The following is a 27,921-nucleotide window of genomic DNA, read 5'->3' on the forward strand; positions in this document are numbered from 1 at the left end:
CCTAGTTAACAAGTTATCTAGTTAAAAATGGTAACTATCTACACTTTTTTCACATTTACTTCAGAAACCATAAAATGTTGTTCGGAAACGGTAAAATGTACATCAGAAACGTTAAATTGGACTGCAGCATAGTTAAATGTTATTCAGCGGCCGCCGGTGGCATCGTGCTCCACCTACCACACCGAAAGATACTGCGTTCACGCCCCAGACAATTGTTGTTCAGATACCGTAAATTGTATTTCAGAAGCCGTTAATTGTGTTTCAGTTGCACTTCAAAAGCCTTATACTTAGATGAGCTATATGTTCATTATGAAAGACATTTTACGGTTTTGGCAGTACAATTGACTAAACTTAAGTATAATTTATGGTTTTTGAAATAAAGTTTCATATTTATGAAGTACAATTGACTATTCTGAAGTCCACATCAAGTTTTCTGAAGTACAATTGATTATTCTGAAAAATATTTTACAGTTTCTGAAACACAATTGCTTACTCTGAAATCAATATAAAGGTTTCTGAAACACAATTACTTACTCTGAAATATAAAGGTTTCGGAAATACAATTAACTATTCTAATTTACGTCTGAAGTACACATGGAAAAGGTGTAGTATATCTTGTGCTGGGAAGTGACGTAAAAAAATGACAGCCGCACAACCTTATAACCTAATAACTAGGCATGAATGAATGACGAAAATTATTTCTCTTTCCATTACACCATTACACGCAATCTTAATGGAATCACAATTTTGTTCAATGAAATAATAAATTTTTCAATTTCATATCGGGCCACTTGCTTTGTTAACGAACATCCGCAGGCAGCAAAATAAATAGCAGCCTTACTCTCCTTTTTTAAAGGCAATCAAATGCATGCACAACTTGTGACAAAATAATTTTATTTTTTAAAAAGCCGTATTAACTTTTGCTGCAAATACTGCAAAAATAAAATTTTGCATTTTTTATGTTTTTTCGTAACTTATTGAAAATAATCAATTTTTAATTGCCAATTGTAAAATTGACAGCAAAGTACGAAGCACCAAGCAAAACTGAATAGACTTTTGACTCCATTAGGCATTCAATAATTCGTTGTCGATCGAAAACATTCGTGGTGTGCAGACGTGTTTTTTACTTGCTCGCTATGTTTTTCGTTTTCGTTTTTGATTTGTATTTTGTTTTCGAGTTTTCGATATCAACTTAATTATGGATGACTTGCGGAAAATGTGATAAGGGTTTTGGTCGTACTGACAATACAAGTGTGCCGTGTAGTGGCTTCTGTAAAAAGCGCTTCCATCGTGCGTGCTGTGAGAGTGTCATCACTGAATATGACGTCCAGCTGATAAAAGAAAATTATCATATACATACGCTACATGTGTGAGGAGTGTGTAAATGCGCCTGTTAAAATTTCTAAGGCATTTGACTCCGCCCTTGCCTCACCAAAACTGGGGATTTGGCCAGGCCCGTGGAGAGGGGGGGGGGGGCTGAGGGGGTCATTGCTCCCGAAGCCGAGCTTTGGAGGGGCCCGGGAATCTCAAAATGCTATTCAAGCTTTTTGCTTACAGAAAATAAAAACAACCACACCTTTAATCACCTTTCGTAGATTGCAATCGGTTTAAATTTTATAAATCTGTGAACATGTCTATTAATGTGTATATTAATAATTTATGAAGAATATGTATATTTCTATGTAAACATATTGTTACGAATATTAGCAAAACTAAGGGATGCTGCTATCTCTAAGCCGATGCTAAACAGTGATATCATGCACATCCATAGATCAATCATTATGTATCTACATAAACGAAACAATAATTGCGTCTACACATATGTACCATGTACGTATACGAGCAGCGGAGAATCAATGCGCAAACACATGCATATATCTGAGATACTCCTGAAAGTATGCAATGAGAAAAGCTATAAAATCGTGCAATTGTAGTTACAGCTGAGAAGTTTGAGAGCTGATGGACTAGTAGATTCTGGAAGCGCCTAGAAGATGCGAACGTTGAAATCAGAGAGTATAAAAGGCAGCAAATGTAGAGGCGCTGGAATTCAGTTTGATTTGAGCTATCAAGCATTTTCGATTAATACGCTATCTAGCGAGCCATAGCAGTATTATTTTGAATAGTAGAGTTTCATTTGAGCTATTAATCAGTTTGGTTGCTAAGCAAGCTTGTTGCAAAGTATAAGTGTTATTGTGAAGTACTTTAATAAAGGCCATTTTTCCATTATTCAATATTGGAGTTATTTATTCAACAGTTCAGTGATTCGAACTTAGCAGAAGGGCAAATAAGAGGATTTGCTAGTAAATTCGTTACAATATTTACTCATATGTTGATCTGTACGAATGTGTAGATAAATTAAAGTTCGTAACTATATATTCATTGAATATAATATACATGTATGCATATGTATGCTTAAATATTCATGTATATACGAATGCATATAAATATGAAAAAGATGGTAATTTTGATTTTGAGAATTTGTATGTTAATTTTAGTATGGGGGTCCGTGTTTTTTGCCCCCGGGCCCGGATTTTCTCTCGGCGGCCCTGGCTTTGGCTACCCAAATAGATGGCATAAAAAACCTAATTTGTTGTAACCAAACTGTTAACATAGAGGAAAAAAATAGCAAAGCGAAGGAAAAAGCAAGTTCAAATAAGCGCAGTGCTAAAAATAAAAATAATAAGAACAATCGAAATAGCATTGGTGTGTTGGCGGCCGAAATTGGTGCGCTCAAAGCTGCAGTGAGTTCGTGTACTTTGCCCCCAAAACACAACAACAATGCTAAGCCTCCATCTGCACTGGATCTATGCACTTTCTCGCCGTTGCCTTCTGGATCGCATTCGAACTTTTGTTTTGTATGGCAGATTGAGTTCAATAAGGACTTAAATGTAGAAAACTTAACTAATTATTTCGTCAACCCTCAGTGTGAAATTACTATAAGAAGTTAAGCTTGAACAAGTTACCGAATTGATTGCAGCCAAGTCTTCTGCACGAGTAGACTAATAAATTCATTCTTATATTTGGTGGAGCCTGTTTTTACACGGTACCTAAATTTAAAAAATCTGGAACTGTCTAGTGCATATCCTTTTTTCAATAGGTAATAGTAGGATATATCAAACAATCGCTAAGCAAATTGGTACACCAAAAATGTTGAAATGCAAATACTTGTATCCTTTTTTTAATCCATTAAATCTCCCGCACAAATCATTTAAGCCCACAAGTATAAACCCTATACCTCGTTAGGCATTTAACGTTGCGTTTCCTCATATTAACATGTACAAATATTAAATAGCATTCATAATATTTAATTATAAATTTCATTGTACACTTTTGGTTATTCCGATCTACAGCTTGGGTGATTCATTTAAAATTATTAGTAGTAAAACATACCCAAAAAATAAAGCTTGTCTTAGCAAATTATAAAAACCACATACTGTGTTTTCGAAGCGTATATACGGGTGCATAGTTTTGAAATAATCTGTTTTGCTGCCCAAACAAGATTTACTGCGCATACTCGACCTAACAAATTTGTTGGGAACAATGGAGCTGGAATGTTACTCATACGCAATGTCGCACCGCTAAGGTGTCAAACTCTGCGCTAATAAACAAAAAATTTACGCAATTGCAGTTTAGTGTGAGTTTCAACAAAGAATGTAGAATGAATAATATATTTTAGTAAACTAAAATCGTTTAACAATTGTTTTTGTTTTTATCAGCCCATTGATAAAGATTTCCGGGTTCGAATTGAAGCTCAAGTCCTATGAAAATAATGTCTATTAAAGCGTACTGATGATGAAGGCTTAGCAACCTTCGAAATGGATCTATCAAAATGCGCAGCTATGGCAGGTGTCTGAAAAATGTCTATTTTCTATTCCAAATTAATCAACAATTTTTCAATTGCAGAAAAATTAAAAAAAAAATATGTACATATATAAAAGTTATTGTTATAGACCTTGGGTATGAATAAAATCGTTTAAAAATGATTGTAAATCACTGGGGCTTTAATATTTGACAAAATTTGGGACTCCATATGTACGATTTCATTTTGATTCTTCTCTCACACAAGTCCACTAAAGCTCGCATCGAAAAAGTTTCCAACTTCTGAAAACCCCAGCATAACTTGGTACTTTATTCTAGAGTTTGAAAACCGTAACAAGACTAATAGATTACGATATCGGAATAGATACGCATTTACATTTGACGAAAGAAGAAAGTTATAACCACGCCCACTTTATTTAAACTTATTGCGCTTGGTCTTTCAGTATATCAATGTATACTGGGGCTTTTAATGTATTAAAGTGGCTCTTCAGACTTTTTACTCCATATCACGAAAGGATTAAGAGTCATGCCAACTAGGTGGGAAAGCCTCGGCCTTCCCAGAGCGACGCTTTCGTGGATAATGTGAAATGGCGTTTCATCATCCAGCTCAAAAAAGGAACAGATTTGTGTTTCGCAAAGATTTAACTTACTTCGTTGATATCCTAGACTACAGTGCGAGTTCGTAGATTCTCTCTGTTTAGATTAATAAGTTATACTCTCGATACTCTCGTTGCTAGAAGTATACACAATTTAGCCTGCTTTTGCTCTGGGCATTCAATCCAGAGTCGTCTGAACTGCCTTGTTTCCCAGTTACTTCTAGTTTCCCTAGTGTGTGCCTTTGTGAGTCCACAGAATAGTTCTGGGCCATAGAATGTTGCTTAAATACCCTGCTTTGCTCGGTAGTCTGCCTGTTCCTTACCTTCCATGTGCCAGATGTGCGGGTGCCCATCCTAACAAAACATTGTTTTTGGCTCGCAGATCATTTAGGACATCAAACTAAGGAAGCTTAAATGACTATCGGCTTCACGACATGTTCAGTGTACCATTTTGGGAGATAGTCCCCATGTTTTGCCGTAGTGTTGAGGGCAAGCGAAGAAAGTTCATGTTGTTTTGTTGAAAATGAGCATTCCACATTAGGGTTCTATCCAGTTTTACCCCTAGGTATTGTTATATACCACCAAACGCCAAATCAGTTTTCTACTGCAATTGACCTAGGGAGCTCGGAGCGGGCGTGCATGCTTGTTTTAACCGGGCTTAGTTACTCGGGAGGCCGGGGTTCTTGCTGCGATCCACCCTAGTGTGAGCGTATGTATGTATATAACTATAAAGTTTCATGCACTATGCTGACTAAACCGCCTAAAGACAAAGAGTCAAAATAAAAGCACAAAAAGCAAAAAGCACAAAGCCTATATTCGTTGCTTACTCTATTGACTGGCATAGTAGGAACGGACGGACTTCTTACAACAGTGGAATTAAAAACCTCAAGGTGAAGGTCGTAACACACAACCAAAAAAAAACAGGACTACGCAAAAGTAAAGTGTGCCTCAGCAAAAGGAAAATGTATACCCCAGCGTGTGAAGGAGATAGGTGTCGTTACTCCTCTGAGTATCTTCTCAATTCCCTGCCCTACCTTGTATTGAGAGTTACTGGCACTCTCCCATACCCAACCAAAATAAATAAACTCACGACTGCATATTTGGCTTATGTATGTAAACTACTGTGCCGTTTATATTTCTGTACAGGCATTACTATAAAGGTTTTTACAAGTGGCTTAAAGCAACTTGCTTTGTGAAGCGACATAAAGCGTTTCCAGTATTAAATAATTTCTTTAACTTTCTCAAAAAAAAAAATAACGTATATAAGTGTTGGAGGCAACGATTATAATTAATTGGATTCTGAATCCCTTTGTAAATGATAACAACAAAACTCAAGAAAACAGTTTGTCTTTTTAATTGAACTTTTCTTCAAGTTATCTTTCAAAAAAAAAACGTTGCACATGTAAGAGAATAGTTGCATTGAACATCTCTTAGCATTGCTAAGATTCGTTAGCATTGCAGCTACACTCCTCTCAATGAATGTATGCCATCCGAAATTCATGTGTGGATCTACATACCTATATTATTTTCATTTTATGTATCTATCCCTATTGAAATTTTGTAGGTATCTAAATGAAACTTATCGTTCAATAAAACTAAGTAGCAAAAAAAACTTTCCTTAAATTGGTTTATAGGTTTATATCAATTAAGCGTTTCGGCAACGCCGTTTCAAGCTTATAAAAAATCAACGTTTGCTTAGTGTTTATCGCAAGAACTTTTCTAAGGAATCTGTATCCTTTTACAATGTTAGTTGGGTTAAATACCCAAAAAACAATCTGTTAAATTACGATTTCCACATCTGTAATGAATTCCGAACAATAATTCATCGTGAGTTCATGCAGACCATTTGCACGTATATATGTATATACATACGTTTGTTTACAAGTAGAAAAACCCACTGATGTGTATCACCCCCAAAGCGAGGTGTGGAAATGAAATTTAGTTAAACACGAATGAAAATCATTCAAACTATGAATACTGTTCACTCACGCTTTGAATGATTTAAGCAGAAAAAGGAATACGGTAGTTTGCGTACTCTAGTATTTTTGTTAAAAAAATATATACGATTACAAATATATACATATGCATATAGCTAAATTTAAATTAAGGTAGGACTTAGGTTATCCAACGTTGTTTGCGCAAATATGTTGTGAAGTTCCATATTGTTACAATATTGTTATTTTGTTTAGCTGGCTTAAATGAGTACCCATATCCAAATGTATGCTTCTCTTTATTACAGATCTTTCTTCGTATTTACTTATGAAAATAGCTTTTACAGTTTTTAAATAAAATTTTGTAGTATATTTGGCGACTATAAATTGCTTAGACTTCGAGTCGTGTTGTAATCAAAGTTGTTTGCAGGTTTCTTAACTTCGCCTCAAATTGAAATATGCAAACAAATATTATTTAGTTAGTTTCCATTATACATCGCCTTTTTCTTTTCTTTTTTATCTGAGAAAGAAAGGGTGGAGGCGGTGATATAAGAATATGCAGTAGGCGATTACCTTCTAAAATCGTCCACTTCTTGTCGGAACCCGCCAATTATGGTTGGCCTTCCTTAACCCTCTGTAAGTATACGTGCACGTGCACCCCGTCATGATCATTGCTGTCTTGTGCTAGACGCGAGCATGCACTATGAAACTTCTCACCAAATTACGTGGAACGTCTTTCCACTCACACCTTGTCGCCTGGATCAATCACTTTTGCTTTTATGACGAATTGTTTGGCAGATTTATGCCAAGGAATCTTTAGACAGGCGGCGGCACTCTGCTTGATATTACAAGCGAATTGATACAGATGCGATGTACGCTTTGATAAAAAGGAATGGAATTTTCCTTCAAATATATGCGCAGAAACGCTGCTGCGACTTTTAGCAGTCCAATTGCGGTGGGCTGTTTGCACAATTTTTGATGATGGCGCACAGAACACCGGATTATAAAAAAATACAAACTTTAATGATTTATCCAAATTATTGGTGTCCTCTCAAATAAAAAGATGTGTTTCGTTTCGATCCGCCGGTAAAAATGGCCGAGCCAAACGAATTTCTTTTTCCATCCCACCTCTATTCTCTCTTTCTCAGCTGTTTCCTTTTTTGACACACCGTGGTAGTGTTGGGTAACGCAAAAGAATAAGGTATATTCAATTTACTACTTAGATTACATCAGGTGGGTTGATATGATGACTGATTCTACCCTAAACAAATCCCTACCAACAATTCTAGGAGAATGCAAAAAAATTAGTTAAGATAGCTGACAGCCATAACAGTATTTTGCTTGTGATGCAGATCCCTAAGTCATATGCATATCCTTGTATGTCAAGCCCATTAGATTTCAGTGGCTGAAGGTGATCATCTATGACTAGGGTCCACCCCCACTTATTCGATATATATGTATGTATTTGCGAGATTTTTATTTGGAAAGCTGCACAAGTTTTTATTCAGTCAAATATTTGAAATTCACCTTTATATTAAAATGCCTAAATTGACCACAATATTCACAATAAAAAAATCTCTAATTTTGTCTACATATCTCTTTAATTTCAGTTCAAAAAACGAAACATTAGCTGGACTAATAAAGTTTGTTGCAAACAAACTCTTTGAAACCATCCCATCAAATTCAATTTTAACAAATATCAAATATGGCAGGTGAACGTCCAAAGCGTCCTCTTTCAGCTTATATGCTGTGGCTCAATGAAACTCGTGAGCAAATCAAGAAAGACAATCCCGGCAGCAAAGTCACAGATATCGCCAAACGTGGTGGTGAATTATGGCGCGCCATGAAGGACAAATCCGTAAGTTCAACATTATAAAATTATAAATTAAACCCCCTGTGGGTTAGGGGGCTTAGAATATGCCCACGGTAGGTATGCCTGTCGTAAGAGGCGACTAAAATCCACAAGTCAACCTGTTGATTTCAACAGGTTGAAGAACGGGTGTATGGACGGCTTAATGGCAATAGGAATACTGTTGTCATTGTAGCGTTCATCCACTTGTCATAGCAATAGGTGTATGTAGCGGCTGAAAGGACTTAACTGTGTCACATTCTGCTTGTAGTGCTTGTGTGTCGGAGTGCATTGTGTGACATTGCGGCGGCCCCATGTTCAAGTAAGTGTGATATGGAAAGAACTATGCTGTCATTCATATACCTGAGCTAGTTGAACCCGAGCAGTGAGAGGTATGACAGTTATAGCAAGAAACGTACTGGCGAAAAATCGTTGTCTATGCATCTCAGGTAGTTTTTCGTTTCACCGGGTTGGAAAAACTGCTTGAATTGGCATTCATAACGAATTCGTTTTGTTTAGTTTTACTGTAGTAACTGTGGAGTAAGCCTTTTAAGGGCGAAATTATGAATGAAGGCATCATGGGAAAATAAGAGGTGTAGGATGTAGTGATATGAGTAACCTAGCTCTAGTGTCTTTACGCAAGCAGTTTAGATAAGACAAAGATGCAGAAAAGTTTAACCCAGTCCTCAAGTATCTAACGGTCGTCTATTTAGGTAAGGGAGTCAAGGCACTCTAGGGACCTAATTCAGATAGAGATGAATTACAGGAAGCATATGTATTATGTAGTAATGTCATAAAAATCGTTTTTGGGAGACGAGTCAGAGCACTCTCGAACCTAGTTTAGACAAAAAAGGGATAAGAGTTGGGCATAAAACGAGGTTGCATAGGTCAATATCAAAACGAAGCGCTATAGTTACAAGACGAAGTAAACTCTAAAGTTCACTAGAGGAGAAAAAATGTTCCATGTAAGCGTAGCAGAGAAAAGTTCTGAAATTGTATGAGTACAAGGGCACGTACATTGTTGGTACGTGTGAGGTTTAAGTTTTGAGCCGCCATTCAAGAAGAAATCGTAAGAAACTAAGGGAATCTTAGGTAACGTTGGAAACGCAAGAATTGCTAGGAAATGCATGAAAGTGCTAGGAAACGCTAGAGAAACGTAAGGAAAATCGTAAGGAAATCGTAAAGAAATCGTAATGAAATCGCAAGAAATTGCAAGTCGAATAGGTCGCAGCTCCCATCAAGGACGGGCCTACAGTTTGAAGAGCTAGAGATCATCAAGATATGTGCTCTAGGTAGAGAGAACTCTTTCAGGTACAAAGAGGAGCCTCTTGTCATTGGTAAGGAAATGTTGTTGCTGGAAGCGGAGGGATTCCAACACAACATTTATAATGCAGTGATGAATAGCAAGAAAAGTGTGTTGGAGACACATTTCGATTAAAATGCCACTTTGGGGCCACCAAAGTGTATGTGCAAAACAACAGTATGCAAATAAAGTCGCCTGTAAATGATGATGAACCCATACTTGTAGGGCAAATACAATATGGGGTCTGTCAAATCGTCATGGCAATGGTCAACAGCCAAAAAAATGTGTTAGATTCCCATTCTAGCACATTTGTATGTACAAAACAACAGTATATTCATACGAAAATGAAGATAATGATGATGAACCTTATTGTAGGGAAATACAATATGGCGTCTGGCAAACCGTCATATGTGTAAATTCTCTACAAATGGGAAGTCGAAACTGCTTTTGCGTTAACGAAAGCTGTATTAACATATAACAAGTCAATGTAAAATCCAAAAAAAAAAAATAAAAAAGAAAAAATAAAAAAAAAAATATACAAATGATCGACAAAGGTGTGAAAAAAAAACAAGTAAAAAACCCAAAAAAAAAAATTAAAAAAAAAACTGAAAAATATTAAAAAAACACAAAAAAAAAAAAAACAAAAAAGGAGCTCCAAAAACAAGAACGCAGCGTACGAATACCACCACGTTCTGCTGCGCTCCCAATATTAAAATTCTCGCGAGAAATTATATTAAAAGGGTTCGGTGTAGTGGTGATATGGTTCAATTTATGACCTTTTTACCATTACATAACATCTATGAACCCGACAAAAAAAACAACAAATAATATATTCTTTTTTTTACATTAAAATAAAGCGCAGTACAAAAAACTAAAAGAAAATACATAAAAAATGTATCTGGAAAAGCCATTTTACAAAGCTTTATAAACACTTTTTTATGAATTTGGTTTTTATTTTCTTCAAATGGGTGGGGAATTTGCAGAAAAGAAAAAATTTGGAAAACAATTAATTTAGCAAAGAAATTTTGCAATTTCAGTTGCATGAGACAAATTTATTGATTACGTTGGACGATTTTTTAAATTATTCGAAAACGTTAAAAAATTAAAAAAAAAATGAATTTTTAAAATATGATAAATCTGTACCCAAATGGCGTGCAAGCATAATAATTTGCCAAAATATTAAATTTTGCGCTATCACAAACATGATTTTTTTACAAATTGAAACTTTTTAATTTTGTTCTATTTATAGAACTACAACGCATTAACCAATGTTGTCTATTTGTATGAGTTTTTAAGCGGGGATTACCCTTATTGCTTTAAATGTATGAAAAAATTTATTTTTAAGCAATTTTTAATTTATAATTTATTTAATAATTTGGTTGGAACTTAACTTCAAATTACCAAGCCAAAATTTTTTTTCGCTATATTCGCTCAACGTGTTTGTTCGGCTATTTGAAAGTTCTTTGACATTTTAAAGTGTTGGTTATAAATAAATTTGTTCCTTTTAATATTATAGTGTAGTGAGAAAAATAATTTAGGAAGTCCTTTTCCCTAAAATTTAAGGATAATTATTTCATTTGGCAACTCACCGTTCATAGAACATACTTTCTATCACTCAACTGATGGAAACATGTTTGCAACGTATCAACAAAGTAGTGTTCGCTGAAAGCGCCCAATGTAAACCGTTCGGGCTAAAATGTAGTAAAAAGAAATGGTCTCAATGATCGAAAAAGGACTAATACAGTAGAATCGCGAAAAAGTTTACCAAAATGTCCCAAGTTTATTTTACTTTTCCGAAATATTAACTTTTTCAAGCGGTTTTCAAATTTGAACAAATACAATAATAAATATACTTTTTGGATTTATTTAAATGGCTTATTTTAATCATGAAAAACTCACTTTCTGTTGTTGCATATCTTGCTCGATAGCTGATTATTCGTTATCATTATCGGACACTTTGCAATCTTCGTCATCTTCCGTAATTTCATCGTCGTCAATGCTGACGTCAACACCACCCACCTTTGACAATAACACAGAAATAGGGGAATACCCGCTCATGTTTTTATTGCCAAACAAACGGTTGGATTTGACAAAATTTATGAGCTCAGAAAAGTTCTCTGCAAACACAAGAATTCTGTTATTTATCTCTGCCAAACACAAGAATTCTGTTATTTTCCTCTGCAAACACAAGAATTCTGTCAATGTCGAAACTTTTTAGAGCGGGACATGGCCGCTAAAGCTCTTAGCCCATAGATGAATGGATTTGCAACTCTTTGTTTCGAGAGAGCGCTGTCAAAATGCACATTTTTTGAATGGATCTGAATATGGGGATTTTAGACACACATTTCGGCGATTATAGTTTCAATCATTTAATAAAATGATAGTCGTAAAATATTTATTTCCTTAAAGTTATTTTACAATAATACGACTAGTTAGAGTTAAATATAAACAAATCTAAGTAAAACTAACATTTCGATTAAATTAATTAGTCAAATATTGTAACGCATTTAACTCGCAGTGAAAACCATATATTCTTTTGAAATTTCAGTAAATCGGACCTATGCTATAATAGTTAACATTATTTAATGGATAGCGCTTATCCTACATGTCTGGCGTTCCAGGTTCTGTGATCAAAATGGACTGGTTGCATCGGGAGTTCATATTTACAAAACCTGTTTTTAGTGATAACTTTTGAATGGGAAATAATATTTACCCTCCGCCTTCGAAATAATAATACTTACACTAATACAAGTATTTTTATCCTTTTTCCCATAATTTTTGAACGCTATTCTACAGTTGTAGGTCAAACTAAAGTTTACCAAAATTTTTGGCCCGTTTTTCGTTTTGGCTGGCACATTTTTTGTTCTGGCACCCGCTTCAGCTGGCGCGAGGGATTTATCTGTGATTGTTGCCAGCAACAACTAGAAGATAAATCCCTCGTGAGAGCGGAATTATGAGAGCGTAAACAAAAGATTCGTATCAATCTAACTTTTTCGCGATTCTACTGTATTTGAAGAAACACTTAAAAAATGTTATTTTTGAAAATTTTTCCATATATTTTTTTTTCTCAAAAAATTTTACTTTTTCTTATAACCCACAAATCCACCCCTAATCTAAATGATTTAGTTTGTCTCATTCCATCATATCAATATACTCATACACACATATAAATATTCAGTAAAAACTCCTCTTAATTTAATTTAACTAATATTACAATATCGTGTTTCTTTTATTTGAATCATGTAACGGTTCACAACAGGAATGGGAACAGAAGGCCATAAAAATGAAGGAAGAATACAACAAGGCTGTCAAAGAGTATGAAGCCAACGGCGGCACAGATACTGGTGCTGCCAAAAAGCGAAAAGGCAAACCTGCCGCGAAGCCCATCAAGAAGACAAAGAAGAAAGATACATCCGATGAGGAAGAGGAGGAGGAGAGTGATTAAGCGCGCTATACTACATTGTATCATGCATAAGTATGAAATGTGATTAGCGCATAAGTTGTATGGAGGATGTGACGAAAACTTAATCAATAAGTTTTAAAAATATTTTATTAAAATAATTTTAAGTGACAGGCGTATATGCAGAAGTTGTATGTATACTTACGTGAATGTATGGCACATTAATGTGTAACTTTATACATTTGTAATTTAATATATATGCATCTACATATGGATATATGTATGCACTCTACAAAGCAAAATACAAAAACAAAAATATTAGTAATTATTAATTTAATAAAAAAATAAGCCGTAAAAAATTTAAACAAATAAAAAATATTTCCAGTTTTTCAAACGTAAAAAAATTAAAGCAAAACAAAAGTAAGAAAACATTTTTTTAAACTTCGAACAGAATTCTTGCACCCATGTTATATTTAACAATTTTTTCAAGGTATGTTTTCCTATACTTTTTTAGAATTGTATTTTTTGTTTTTTTTTTCCTTTTTTCTTTTATATTGTAAAATATAAATTAATAATGTATTTGAATGTTCATGCTATTTTTTTGCATGTGTGCGTTTTTAGTGAAAGAGTTATTATTTTTGAAATGTATGTATAATTATATATATATATATATATATATAAATAAACACCTTCTGCGAAGTACTAAATAGTTTTTTACATTCTTCTGTCTATAATTAATAATGCAATTTTTTGATTTATGCGAAAGTTTAATAGACGATATTTTTGGCCGCATGTTTGAAAATCCACGTCTATGATAATTCTCAGTAATGATATGCTAACATGCTGCTGAAAAACGATCGTTAAAAATTCTTTATCAAAACCAAAAAAACTTGTATTTACATTTACATAGAAAAGAAACCCGTTTTTATAAATAAATGAAAATCCACGTCTATGATAATTCTCAGTAATGATATGCTAACATGCTGCTGAAAAACGATCGTTAAAAATTCTTTATCAAAACCAAAAAAACTTGTATTTACATTTACATAGAAAAGAAACCCGTTTTTATTTTCCTTATTATTCTTTTCATTTTAAATTTTATTGTAAGTTTACTTTTAGTTACATACATACATATGTTTTGTAAATTTACGAGTACTTGATGTAATGCGAAACTGACAACAAACCAGTAAGACAACAAAAAATAAAACTGAAAAAATAATAGCAAAAATGCATAATAAAATACCAAGACTTCAAAATAAAACAATTGTGTATTTATATTAAAAAAAACGAAAGTGTGGCAAAACCAAAACAAATCAGGCAAGCAAACATTAAAGTTAGATACAAAAAACCAGTGAGAGTACTTACTGTAATGTATCTGCGATTAAAGCGAAAAATACAGCAAAAAGCAGCAGAAATATGTAATATGAAAAACCTACACACACACATAAAGTTTACATACAACAAGGAAAACTTAATAAAATAAGTGTAGACAAGTTTTTTTATCATAAAAGCAAACAAATTTTCATATACTACTTGTACTGTATTGTCTTTTGCAAATTTTGTTGCAAATCATTGATATATGTATGTAACAACATTTATTACACACAATGCAAAACACAAAAACATCATGGTAAGAACATTTTAAATGAGTTTATTAATTGATCAAAAAATAAAAAATTTAACAAATATTAAAGCTGGAAAAATTTACAAAAAAAACAACATTATAAATATATAAAACCATCAGTTCATGGACTTACACAATATTATAATGTATGTATATGTAAATGTAGATTTGAGTCAGATATTAAATATAATTAAAATAAATATTTAAAAAATATAGAAATTATTCAATGGATGTATTTCGTTATTTCAATTTAGGTGCGACCCAGGGGGGGCTTTCCGTAATTCGATATACGCCCGACGAGATGAAATTGGTTGCCGTATATTGATATAAACATTTTAATTTGCAGGTTTCCAAAAGTGTTAAGAAAGTGTTTTGGAGCTATAAAGCATCGTTCACTCTAAATCTTTACACTCTAAATGGTCGTTCTATAGCTTCTAATCAAAAGTTTTGGTAAAAGTGTAGCATAGGTGTCGACTGCTAATATGCGTCCAAAAAATAGAGAGGTGTCAAAAGACGCCTATTGACTTCGGCAACAATAATCCGAAGGCGGAAAAGAAATATTTTATCTCAATCCGGAGACATTTGCAGTTGAAGCTGGCAATTTCCATGTGGTTGTTGTAATGTTGCTGGCACTGAAACAAATTTTGTGTACAATTTGATCCCACCCCATTGGTGGATCGGACAGGATAACTTTTTATAAGCGCGACCGAAGGCTGCCAACGCAGAAAGGTTTTCTGCGCAAAAATACTATGGATCCCACCCCCGGTTTCGGAGAGATCCGGTGTCATTTTTCGCTTTTTCGTTGATTTTTTGAACGAGTTAAAATTGATGATGACGGATGTCAAGACGCGTCGTTGACGCCTCTCCCAATATTTTTGAAGGCGTATTAGCAGTTGACACCTGTCTAGACTATTACCAAAGTTTTAAATGATCTTTGTACCGATGGCTTCATAATTTATCGAAAATTATATCTTTCAGTTTTCCGTTTGATTGCTTATAAGTTAGAGTTTAAATTGGCGATGAAAGAAGAAAATCGTGAATTAATTCTAGGCACCTAATATGTGTTGCGATTCGTATCGGAATTCATTCTTCACTCAATTTATAAATATTGTAACGAATTTAGAGAAATTCCGCTTATTTGAAACCTTCTGCTAATGTTCGAATCACTAAATTGTCGAATAAATAACTCCAATACTTTGAGAGTTCTTCACAATAACTCTTATACTCCACAACTAATCGCGTATTTAAATCAAACTGATTAATCATTCCTCAGCTTGTGCTGCTTTTATACTCTGTTGCCTTGTCTGCATATTTCTACTAAGGTCTAGACGTTTCGCCTTCTAGAACTGCTGCATCTCCTGCTTCGTAATTCGGCTGATTAATACATCTGTGTGTGTGAGGTATCTCTTCGTTGCCTTGTACAAAAGTGTGGCTAGCTTTAATGTGTACATGTACATAAGAGGGGCTGCTTCATGTTTTTGTTGTTGCGTGATTATCAACTAGTGATGTCAACATTCGCCACAATATGAAACTGCCAAACTATACAAATTATGATAAATTATAAATCCAACTAGTACGCGAAGTCTCCTAGTTCACATGTTCGTTATCGGACTCGCGATTTCAGAGCTATTTTGAACAGATTTATATCGTATCCAACTTGGGCTGGTTTAAAAATCGCAAATGCATTGAAATTATCAAAAACAACGGTATATAATATAATAAAGCGATCGATTTTATCAAATGCCATGTTGCCGAATTGCAAAATTCTATCATCAATTTGGACAACTTAAGAAGAAGCATTTATGAATGAAAAATCAAAAGGAAGCTAGTTTTCAGGATTTTGCGATTTACATACAAAACATGAGCATACATATGTACATATGTATGTGTGCTTGTGCGTATGGTTGGATGGTTGAAGTCAATTTTGTTTTGTTTGTCAACATGCGAATATAAAAATATTTCTTAGCTTACATATGAACATAGATTTGTACATATGCTTGTGCGTAAGAATAGTTTTTGTTGGAAGTGGTTGATTGAAACAGTTTGTCTTTTATTTGAAAATGTGAATGTACAAACATTTGTTAGCTTATGCATGGATATATTGGTATCAATTAAGTGGGTGGGAAATGGGGGTGTAGGCTGATCTTTAGTTTAGGAATATATGTGTGTACATATATACCAATCTAGGTTTGTTTATACCCACTCACCATTTAGGTGATTCAATTTTCAATTTCCCTACATATCAATATAATTTGATTACTCTTTCTGGCAAAATGAAAGATGTTAATGTGAATTATAAAAGGCATGGGCTTAGTTCTATAGGTGGACGCCTTTTCGAGATATCAGGAACCTACATAGGAAATTCCATTAAGATACCTCAATATTTACTCAAGTTATCGTGTTAACGGACGGACGGACGGACATGGCTCAATCAACTCAGCTCTTCATCCTGATTATTCCGGTATACTTAATGGTGGGTCTATCTATTTTCCTTTGAGGACTTACAATTTTGGGTTTCGCGACGAAATTAATATACCATTTCATTTTCATTAAAGGGATAAAAATTTTAGCACTCCCATATGCCCTCACATATAATTTCGAATCGTGAAAATGCTTGAATTTCTTATGAGAGTGCCAAGAAAAAGCACTCCCGTATGAAGCTCAGGAACTTGTGTATGATAAAAAAATACACTAATAATTTGACAACTATGTTGTATATTGTATATAGTTAGGAACTAGGAAAAAGTTAAAGCAGCGGGGACAATTTCCACCGCCTAGGGCAGCGCCATGTTAAATTCGCCAGTTGAGAACATGTAAAAGAGATAGACGGCGAACTATCAGTGGTTCAGAATGCAGTAGAAATACACTAATTTTGAACTAGAGGCTCTCCTTACGGGGTAGTTCTTTTGATGATAGAATTTTGCAATTCGGCAACATGGCATTTGATAAAATCGTCAAAAGACAAATTTTTGCGATTTTATAAATTCCAACTTCGATGCATATTGGGGGTATTCATTATGACGAGCATAACTACTTTCATAACCCCGCACTTTTCCTTTGAAATAATACCAAACTATTTATAAGCCGGTATGAAAGTACTAATACTATGTTCAAACAGAAAAATAAATTGAGGAAATTTCGATTTGAATTGAGTGCTGTTCATACAACTCGATTTAGCTTACACAATAGTAATTGGATAGCTGGTTGGCTCATCTCTACAGCAAGAATATACCTTTGTTCAGACTGTCAAAATGTGCGTGTTGGTATTAGGCGAATGAAATGGAATGAAAACATAAAACTTTGAAATTTTTGTGTGTTGTAAGAAAATGTGTTCAATGTTTAGGTTTCATTTTGAGTTTTCCATCTTCTTTTGACAATCCCTACTCCAGTGAAATGAAAGACATAAAATCTGCTGATGAGATGCGCCAACCATATAGTTCAGCCATGCGCAACTGACGTTGAAATCTACTCAATAAACACACTATACAAGGTTGCATTTGCAGTTTGAAACAATTTATTACGCAATTTTTTTTAAATTGGCAATTTGTTATTACAATTTATTATATGATAAATTGCGTAATAAATTGCCCAAATAGTATAAATTGCCAATTTGGTGTGTGTTTGAACCTAGTATAATATGGTAGTAAAAAATGCAAATAAACATGCACAGATATTGCCTAGTAAATGTCCACTAACATATTAGCAATATAATCTAAAAATTTCCATCCATTGTTCATATAAATTATTGCAAATAATTTTCTCATATCCTCAATTGCCGAGTTGTCACAGCTTATGGACATTTTTATTTGCTATTTGAAACCCCCTATCATATTCTGCCGAAAAATTGTTCGCGCAGTCACGCAGCCAAATTTGCAGCAACTGTGTTGTAGTTGCTACATAAGAGTGGTGTTTTACCCGTTTCTGGCCCTGAATTCGCATTGTGACGTCATACTGTATATGCTGACTTGTTTATCACATGTCAGTACAAAGTAAGAATTTTACATTATTTTCATAGATAAAAATTAATAAATGGGAGCGGCGAAATGAATTAAAGTAATTTTGCGAAGAAATATAACATTATTTCGCAAAAGAGCAATAAATTCGTTTATTTTAGTATTAATAATAAATTCCCCTGTTAGCTGTGAGTTGTTAAAGGTACAAACGGCAACACTTTTAACCACCGACGACACATAATTTGGCTCGTGCATATTGTATTTCGTCGGCTAATTGCTACGAGCATTGATATTTACATATACACATCCGTATACGCGAATTTACATAAATTATTTGGTCGCTTCATAACGCGGAAAGTGGCAAGTTGTTTTATTAATATCTTAAGACGCTGCCACAGTATCAAAGCGACCAAAGTTTTTATGCATGTGTGCCTTTACTTGGAGTATTATATGTATGTACATTTGTACTTTTTGCTTTGGTGACTTTGGTTTGTATTTTCATACACATATATTCAATGATACAATGCTCAACAGCTGATCGACCGCCACATGCTTCATGTTTATATATGCATATACATACATATTTAAGGGTGGAATTGGTGCTGGTCAAGTGCATTTATCTTTCGACTTGGCTGATGAAACCAGGCTTTGAGTAATACTTACCCAACAACCATCCCATCCATAGTCCAGATAAAAACCCAATAAATCTTTAATTTCATTGAGAATTGGGCATATGCGTTTGCCGTCGGCAAAACGTTGTTAATAAAAATACATTTTTACCAACAACCTTTAATAAATTCCAATTCAATCAATTGCCACTATGTGGCTCTTTGCTATGTGCCTATATATTTATAACTAATTCCTAACATTTTAATTATCTTCAAACATAAAAGTTTTTAATATGCATAGATTTCTAGTGTGTATATGCCGTCGGCAAAACAGTACTTACATGCATTTTTGTACTTTTTAAATTATTAATACAAAGGGATGAGATAATTCATAAATGTATCATGGAAGTTATACATTTAGGCATATTAATTGGTTTTTGTTCGTACAGAAATTGCTCAGCAGAAATAAACAAAAATTTCTGCAATTTGCTGCAACTTCACAAACACTCAACTCTGCAAAGAGCTCATTTAATTTTGGCATATTTCCCCACATTCATAATGGCGCGAGGAGAATACACCACAAATGAGTAAAATAAATGCGAATATCAATGGGCAACAACTGGCCGACTATGTCTCAGTCAACATTCGTTACTTCGTTCCAGCGAGCAAATTCGCTACTTTTTGACGATTGACGTCTCTTAATATATCTATCCTCTTTGGTAAAACTATCAGCGTTTCTTCCCTGCAAAAACGCTCCACGTCATTTTACTAGCCATTTTACGGTCATTGTGACTTTCTGCAGCGGTTATATTCATAGTCATTTTTGCATGGGCGGATTAGGTTTTGTGACCAAATTTTCCGTTTCGTTCCTATTAATGTGATAGTGCATTCCGCTCCCACCTATAGGATGTGAGCATAGTACTGTGCTGCTCACACACGTCACAATGCTCGTCAAATGGCGGTCATTTTTCCGTCATTTCACTCTACATTTTCGAGTCATTTGACAATCAATTTTACTGCGGTTTACCATTTATATAACCGCCATATAACGTGAATTTTACCTGCAGATTTACTCTACCTGGAGCAGCCATATGAATAAAATATGAACCAAAAAAATTGAATTTTCAATATTTATTATTTTCAATATTATTATATATGTACATGAAATTGGAACTTATATTAATCCAGTTCATATAAAACAGAAGAACTTTAATAATAAATAAACTCGCTTAATTGGTTTTTGTTTTCCAATTGAAATCTCTTCTAAGCGAGCAAAAAAATAATATTAAGCTTTACAAAAAACCCCAATTATTTGAATGATCTACAACTTAAAGCTTAGTATAAATTCAGATCAAAAATATTCAAAGGTGTCGTGGAATCCGATTGCTCTCGTAATTGAAGAACTTAAAAATGTACGACTATTAATTGAGTCAGACTTATTATTGTTCTAAATCTAATCATTCAAGCAATAATTCTGCAACCCTTAGCAGGAGTATTGATTGGTTTCAAATCTAATTCCGACAGCAATCGTATCACGACATCCCTTATTATATATGCACATGAAATTGTAACTTAAATTAATACAGTTCATATAAAGAAAAGTAAAGATTTTAATAACAAATAAACTCGCTTAATTGGTTTTCGTTTTCCAATTGAAATCTTTTCCAAGCGAACAGAAAGTAATTTTAAGCTTTAGAAAAAACTGCAATTATTTGAATCAATTTAAATCTACAACTTAAAGCTAATTAGAAATTCAGATTAGATTTACTCTTTTTTTTTTCAGATCAAGAATATTCAAAGGTGTCGTGGAATCCGATTGCTGTCGTAATTGATGAACTTAAAAATGTACGACTAGTAATTGAGTCAGACTTATTATTGTTCTAAATCTAATCATTCAAGCAATAATTCTGCAACCCATAGCAGGAGTATTTATTGGTTTCAAATCTAATTCCGACAGCAATCGTATCACATCCCTTATTATATATGTACGTGATATTGCAACTTAAATTAATACAATTGATATAAAGAAAAGTAAGTACTTTAATAATAACATAAACTCTTCTAATTGGTTTTTGTTTTCCAATTGCAATCTTTTCTAAGCGAGCAGAAAATAATTTTAAGCTTTAGAAAAAACTCCAATTATTTGAATAATCTACAACTTAAAGCTTAGTAGAAATTCAGATTAGGTTTACTCTTTTTTCAGATCAAGAATATTCAAAGGTGTCGTGGAATCCGATTGCTGTCATAATTGATGAACTTAAAAATGTACGACTTGTAATTAAGTCAGATTTATTATTGTTCTAAATCTAATTATTCAAACAATAATTCTACAACCCATAGCAGGAGTATTGATTGGTTTCAAATCTAATTCCGACAGCAATCGTATCACATCCCTTATTATATATGTACGTGATATTGCAACTTAAATTAATACTGTTGATATAAAGAAAAGTAAATACTTTAATAATAAATCAACTCTCTTAATTGATTTTTGTTTTCCAATTGAAATCATTTCCTGTGCATGCACATCGCTAACCTGTGTTGGCAAAAGATATGATTATACTGTCTTCGATAGATAGTCGGACGAGCCGCTACTCGGCGAAGTAGAGATGACCGCTGTGTCGGTGGCAGCTGTTACAACAGCAGTTTCTAACTTTACACCATCCGTACGGTGTGATGAAAGCTTCACTGCCTTTTCCAATTGCTTGGCGCCAGCAATTTTTGCTGTTTGTAACGCTTTAGCTGTAATGCAAATATATAGATGGGTTAAAGTGGTTTTCGTATGTTATTCAACAACTCACCCTATACCATCATCACAGCCTCCTCATCGATTTTGAATATGTGTACTGTTTCAGTATTCAGACCCAGTTCGTTTGGTGCAATATTTTTGATTTGATGAATATGTATACTATCCGTTAGGCAGACAATTAGGTGCAATCGATTCATTCATATACTGTGGGTATTTGAGCCGTAGACGCAATGGCAGATATTTTGATTCTTTTTGAAGTGTAACATTTGTGAACAGTTGGGTTTCTCTGCTGTCACCATCACCACTAGAGAGCTATTGAAGAAACGCTCGACCAAGATAATATGTGAGATTTACACGCATAGATTTCTTCCACCTTTTCACAGTTATTGATGGAGAAAATGCGAAAGCCATATTCACCATCCAATACCGAAATAGAACTGTAGAGGAAGAAACATTTTATAAAATTTAATAAAATCAAAAAATGATAGTTGTGCTAAAATGGGGTAACGTATTGTATGTTAAAGTATAGCGAAGTCTCAGCGGCTTTGTCCTGGTGAAAATTGAGTTTGAATAGGTTTTATTCTTCATTCTTAAAAACATGTACGAAGGTACCTGGTAAGATATTAAAAATCCTCAACGCTTTTTTTTGCTATAACTTAAAAAACTCATATTCAAACTTCTGCTTAACTTCTACATATCAATAGCTACCTTTACCACCAGGAGTCACTATTGCTTCTACGCCTATGCTATTGTTTCCTACATCGATGGGCTTTGTAATAAAATAAACAGCTATCTCCCCAATCTCTCCAGTTTTGTCGCCTCGCGAAACCTGATATTGTCACCAACCAAATCATCGGTGCAATTACTGGCATATGCTGATGACATTGATATCATCGGCCTAAACACCCGCGCTGTTAGTTCTGCTTACTCCAAGCTGGAAAAAGAAGCGGTAAAGATGGGTTTGATGGTGAATGAGGACAAAACGAAGTACCTGCTGTCATCGAGCAAAGAGTCAGCGCATATGCGCCTTGGCAACCACGCTACTGTTGGCAGCCATAATTTCGAAATAGTAAAAGACTTCGTTTATTTGGGAACCAGAATCAACATTAGCAACAACATCAGCACTGAAATCCAGCGAAGAATCAATCTTGCCAATAAATGCTACTTTGGACTAGGTAGGCAATTGAAAAGTAAAGTCCTCTCTCGGCGAACGAAAATCATACTCTACAAGTCACTTATCGTACCCGTCCTGCTATATGGGGCAGAAGCATGGACCATGACAACAGCAGATGAAGCGGCTTTGGGAGTGTTCGAGAGAAAAGTTCTTCGAAAGATTTATGGACCTCTACGCGTTGGCGATGGCGAGTACCGAAGAAGATTTAATGATGAGCTGTACGAGCTATACGCAGACATCAACATAGTCCAGCGAATTAAAACGCAGCGGCTGCGCTGGCTAGGCCATGTTATGCGAATGAAAGATGATGCTCCGGCCAAGAAAGTGTTTCTATCGGAACCCGCCTATGGAAGCAGAGGTAGAGGGCGGCCCCCACTCCGTTGGAAGGACCAGGTGGAAAACGATTTAAACTCCCTTGGTGTGACCAATTGGCGCCGGTTGGCGGAGCGAAGGAGCGACTGGCGCGCCTTGTTGGACGGCCATAACCGTTTAGACGGTTAAGCGCCAATTAAGTAAGTAAGTAAGTAAATCATCGGTGACCTTATTTAAAACATGACCGCGCCAAATGCCGACCATATGGCATTACCCTACCGACTGTCTTACACCCTAAAATTTTGGGTGTGACTTTCGATCAGGATCTACATCTTGGAGAGCATGCACTAGCAATTGTAACGAAAATCGTCGTTGGTGTGCGGTCTTAGCCGATCTCCAGATCTGTAGAAAAGGAGCTTATTAGCTTAATGCTTAAGATGATGCGGGAATAACCAAGTAAGCTCCTTCCAACCTTTGATTCGGGGGATGGTATAATGGTATGAAGATGATAGCGTGCGACAACATCGCGAGCTTGCGATGGCTGGAGGAAGTGGTTCCAAACCTCCAAATGCAGGGCACGAACGCTCGTTTTGAGATGGTGGATAAAGCGCAAATCCCCAAGGTAACAAAAGTTAAGGTATGGATACCATGCGTGATGAAGTCGGAGGATACACTGCGACTTTTGCAGAATCAGAATCCGAACATACCGACACAGGATTCGAAGGTCCTTACTGTATCTCGGCCTACGCACGAAGGTTAGTTATACATCTTCCAAATAAACAAGCAGGCGGAGGATATATTGTACGCGCAGCTTGGAAAAATGTCCTTAGGTACAGGCAAAATGTATATGCGACTCAGGAAAAGAAGTCGCGGGTATTAAAGTCCTAACACGGTGGACGTCGAAAAGGACCTCAAAAGCCTAAGGGAAAAAAGACAGGTGGAGGTAGCCCACGTCACCCCGAATATGTTAGAAGGGGATCAACAGCCAGATGGTGCTGTGAGTCGCACAGAGGAACACCCGGCACAACAGGTACAAGAGGCTGAAGGGGGCTTCGAACACTCTAAACCAAAAGGGCTAGAGGAGGACGACGACGTCACGATGAAGGTGCTGGAGGGGGACAAGCAGCCCATTGGTACTGCGAGTCATACAGATAAACCTCCAACACAGTAAAGTGGCGTCGAGCGAACTCCTCCTCCTAACGCGCTGATCCAGGAGCCGTGGCTCCAAAAAAAATTGTTCGGCACCGCCACGTAAAATCAATGTATATGTTCTAGCATTAACGCAACCTTTAAATAATTATAAACTATAAAAATGAAGTTAATGTCAAACCCACTATCAAACCTTGGAAAATGTTGAAATGTTCACCACCAACTTGACGTTCTTCAAAGTAATCACATTGACCCAAAATACTTGAATTAATATCATTAGCTGTAGTCATAACAGCTCCACCACAAGCTTTCATTGTACGTTTCAAATCTTCTTCTGGTACACTAACAGAACATTTCACGATCTGCAAAATACAGTGTACCAACATCACCAATTGGTAGTTTAGAAAACACAAAATTGGCGCCTTACTTACCTATTTTATTGTACAGGAGACGCCATTCAGCATTAACAATTTTCTGATACTCTTGGACATTGGAGACCATTGCTGTGGCAGAGCATTTTTCCAATAAAGCACTTTGTTGTTCCTTTGATTGGCGCTTCCACATGTACAGCCATTTCATATTTTGGTCATGCATAATTATAATGCTTTACGTATAGCTTTAATGATGATACGTGCATGCACACCTTCCTCAACATATGGTTTAACTTGTTTTAAGATTTCACCTGCTTAAAGTACTACTGAAGTGGTGCCATCGCCGACCTGATAAGAGAAACATTTTTATTCTACACATTCTAATATAACAAAAAACTTACCTCAGCATTTTGAAATTTGGCGATGTCTACTAGAGTTTTACGGCTGGATTCACAATATCCAATAGTTTCATAATGGTTGCCCCATCATTTGAAATTGTGGCCTTACCACTGGAATCAACAATATGCTTGTCCATACTACGTGAACCCAATTGAATGGGAGGCATTGATGTGGATATGAGTTGAGGTTTACCATGAGAGCTATCGGTACCCAAGCATTTTTTACACAAATACTCATGTACCCAATACAAGTTCAGGACGTTCATATTTATCGACACGCTGTCCGGTATGGCCCAACTGTTGGAAATATGCAGTTGGCACTGTTGACAAAAAATATGGATCAATGAACACAAGTAAAAGTGAAAGAATTTTTTTACCATCTCTTGTTACTTTACACATTAGACATTGGAAACGACGACCAGCATCTACAAGTTGCTATTGAGCCTTGCAACGATTAGATCTAATTGCACCCAATTCACCAAAATTTACAATGGGTGGCTCATATTCACCCTCATCCGTTCGTGCCATTGGTGAGGCGGTAAGTGTAATGGACAAATCTGTTGTTTTTAATAAATCAGCTGTTGCAGGTATGCAATACAAAGACGACCTGCAAAGAAGAAAGATCAATGTAATTGCCAAACAAAACATTAATTTCGATTATCGATACCTAACGTAACGTGGCGAGGAGTTACCCTGATCTTCTACCACATATTTTGTGGTCACCAATGGTGGTAAGAAACCCTGTTCATTAGTAATAAAAGCACCACCAGCGCTATTTTGATTTTCAATGATAACGCTTATCGGATTTGGCATCTGATCGGGATCTAAACGGCGTTGGGCTTGATCATACTGTTGCGGCTGTTGATATTTACCAGTAACAGGTGCAGGTGGTTGCTAAAGAAAATAACACAAAAATAATCATCAGCAAATTTGTAAATTATTAGTTGTATTAGCATACATTATAACCAGGACGTCCGGACGTGTCCGGGTATTGGGGGTTGACACGGCTTGGGTGGTTGACTGAGCATTGGCGTCTGTCCAGGTTGTGTTGGTGGCATCATAAAAGCCATCAATAACAAGTGCCAAGAATATATCCGCGGCATACCTGCCGACCAAAATGATTCAAGGGGTTCTGATTGCCAACCTCACCTACCCGTGGCGAATCCTGTACCTAACAATTTGGTGTGAACAATTGGTGCCAGTTAACCCTCTGAAATAATCGGCGCAATTGTACGCCATTGTGTTGGCATTAATTAGGCAAAATGCAAAAACTTTTCATCCTCCTCGCGTGACCATTCTGTCTTCTTTAAGCTAGGATCAAGCCATTCGTACCAGCGTGCCTTACATTGCTTGGCAGATTTGCGGTGCAGCAGTGATACAATACGTGATCACTGGTTTTTGCCATATTTCATTACAGCTACTTTGAGGATTTCATCCTGAAAGTTATCAATTTAGTTAATAAACGGCCAAGAGTAACCAGTCGCGTCAAATGCTTCCCTCAGTGTTTCTCCACACACCACCTTTTATCATTATTCGCGGCATGGTGCTATATAATTGTGAATTCTTTCTATGAGCACAAAAATCAAATCAAACATTTTTGTCGAAATAAACAGCAAAAATCATTGTATATTAAAGACTTTGGGAAAATTTTAGAATAGCACCCCCGAGTTCGGGGTAAAACTTTGCATCAAATGAAAGAGGGAGTTCTCCCGATCACAAATATATATATTTTAAAGTGCGCAAACTTATAATTTAAAAGTTATTTGTTGTTAAAGTTTGCAAATTTAACAAATTTCTATAGAACTTTAAATTACAATTTACACATCTTTCAAAACCTTAATCCACATACATATCTATATAAATTGGCAACGATAAACTTAAATTGCATTTTAGTATATTTCACATTTCATTTTTGCATTGTTTTCACTTATTATAAATGTTTTTATTAAATCAATCGCGCTTTTGTAGCAACATGCACATATATATATATATATATATATACATATATTTTATTGATGACATTACAAAGCTGTGCTGCCACATATATATACGTATACACATATAAAATTTGTATACAAATTTGCAAACTTTAACACCAAATTACTTTTAAATTATAAGTTTGCGAGCTTTAAAATATATATATATGTGATCTGGAGAACTCCCTGTTAATTTTAAATATTTCCAGAGATATTCCATTTAAAACTCTCAAAATTGAAAAAAATTTCGACCACCAAATGTTTTGCTGTCTCTGCTGAATTAGAAATGGCGAATTTTTTTGCACGCAAAAATTACGTATTTTGCTATCCCTATAAAAATATTAGGTGCGAGAGAGCACGATACATTGTGGGAAAGCTAGATTTGTCAACATGTTATTTCATTTGAAGAATTTTTCATTCCAAATCGTCACCCCTGTCAAAAATTCGTGTGTTTGTGTGCGTTTTTGGTCGCACGATTTTTGCAGGGTTGTAGGGTTGTAGATAAACAACTGTCAAAAACATAGAGATCGTATTTTTATCGATATTACGCCGACATCAATAAATTGCCTTAGTAAATACCAATTATGCATTGATGTGACATTGATGTTGATAAGACGTGATGTCGACGACGATACGAAGTGCTCGCAATAAACGACTAGAGTATTCTGGATAAGGTGTTTTAACAATGTACTTAACCCACGTCTTTTTA

The 27,921-nt window shown here is 35.2% G+C and overlaps 2 protein-coding genes across 10 annotated transcripts in view; one reads left to right on the forward strand and one right to left on the reverse strand.

The window, feature by feature from the left end:
* The window catches only part of HmgZ (HMG protein Z), a 62,743-nt gene extending 49,524 nt beyond the window's left edge, over positions 1-13,219 (forward strand). For all 3 annotated transcript variants that reach the window (XM_067772420.1, XM_067772418.1, XM_067772419.1), the window contains 2 exons: positions 7,957-8,204; positions 12,758-13,219. In XM_067772420.1, coding sequence (XP_067628521.1) covers positions 8,052-8,204; positions 12,758-12,943 — 339 coding nt within the window. In that variant the 5' untranslated portion in view covers positions 7,957-8,051 and the 3' untranslated portion in view covers positions 12,944-13,219. The remainder of the gene's footprint in view (positions 1-7,956; positions 8,205-12,757) is intronic.
* A 6,980-nt stretch (positions 13,220-20,199) lies between these two features.
* Positions 20,200-27,499, reverse strand: LOC137244012 (protein transport protein Sec24C-like). Of its 7 annotated transcripts, none has more exons than XR_010950733.1 (9): positions 27,465-27,499; positions 26,195-26,782; positions 25,904-26,130; positions 25,614-25,843; positions 25,240-25,556; positions 24,899-25,186; positions 24,661-24,829; positions 21,885-22,269; positions 20,200-21,825 (listed from the first exon to the last, which is right to left on the reverse strand). XR_010950733.1 is itself a non-coding variant. In XM_067772425.1 (8 exons), the coding sequence occupies exons 2-3, from the start codon at positions 26,047-26,049 to the stop codon at positions 25,672-25,674; spliced, it is 318 nt and encodes a 105-aa protein (XP_067628526.1). In that variant the 5' UTR covers positions 26,050-26,130; positions 26,195-27,316; the 3' UTR covers positions 20,200-21,825; positions 21,892-22,269; positions 24,661-24,829; positions 24,899-25,186; positions 25,240-25,556; positions 25,614-25,671. The 7 variants fall into 7 exon arrangements, 4 of the variants coding, with proteins under 4 accessions (XP_067628526.1, XP_067628522.1, XP_067628524.1 ...); XR_010950734.1 differs by having other exon boundaries at positions 26,195-26,672; positions 27,468-27,485; XM_067772425.1 differs by lacking the exon at positions 27,465-27,499 and having other exon boundaries at positions 21,892-22,269; positions 26,195-27,316.
* Positions 27,500-27,921: the final 422 nt, after the last annotated feature.

Source organism: Eurosta solidaginis, chromosome 3 (genome assembly GCF_040869045.1).
Source record: "Eurosta solidaginis isolate ZX-2024a chromosome 3, ASM4086904v1, whole genome shotgun sequence".
NCBI lineage: Eukaryota > Metazoa > Arthropoda > Insecta > Diptera > Tephritidae > Eurosta > Eurosta solidaginis.

Excerpts from the sequence above, each read along its gene's own strand:
- LOC137244012 (XM_067772424.1), bottom strand. The coding sequence starts at position 26,049 with ATGCCAAATCCGATAAGCGTTATCATTGAAAATCAAAATAGCGCTGGT. Across the intron at positions 25,844-25,903 it reads TCCTCGCCACGTTACGTTAG|GTCGTCTTTGTATTGCATAC; the intron begins GTATCGATAATC and ends TCTTCTTTGCAG.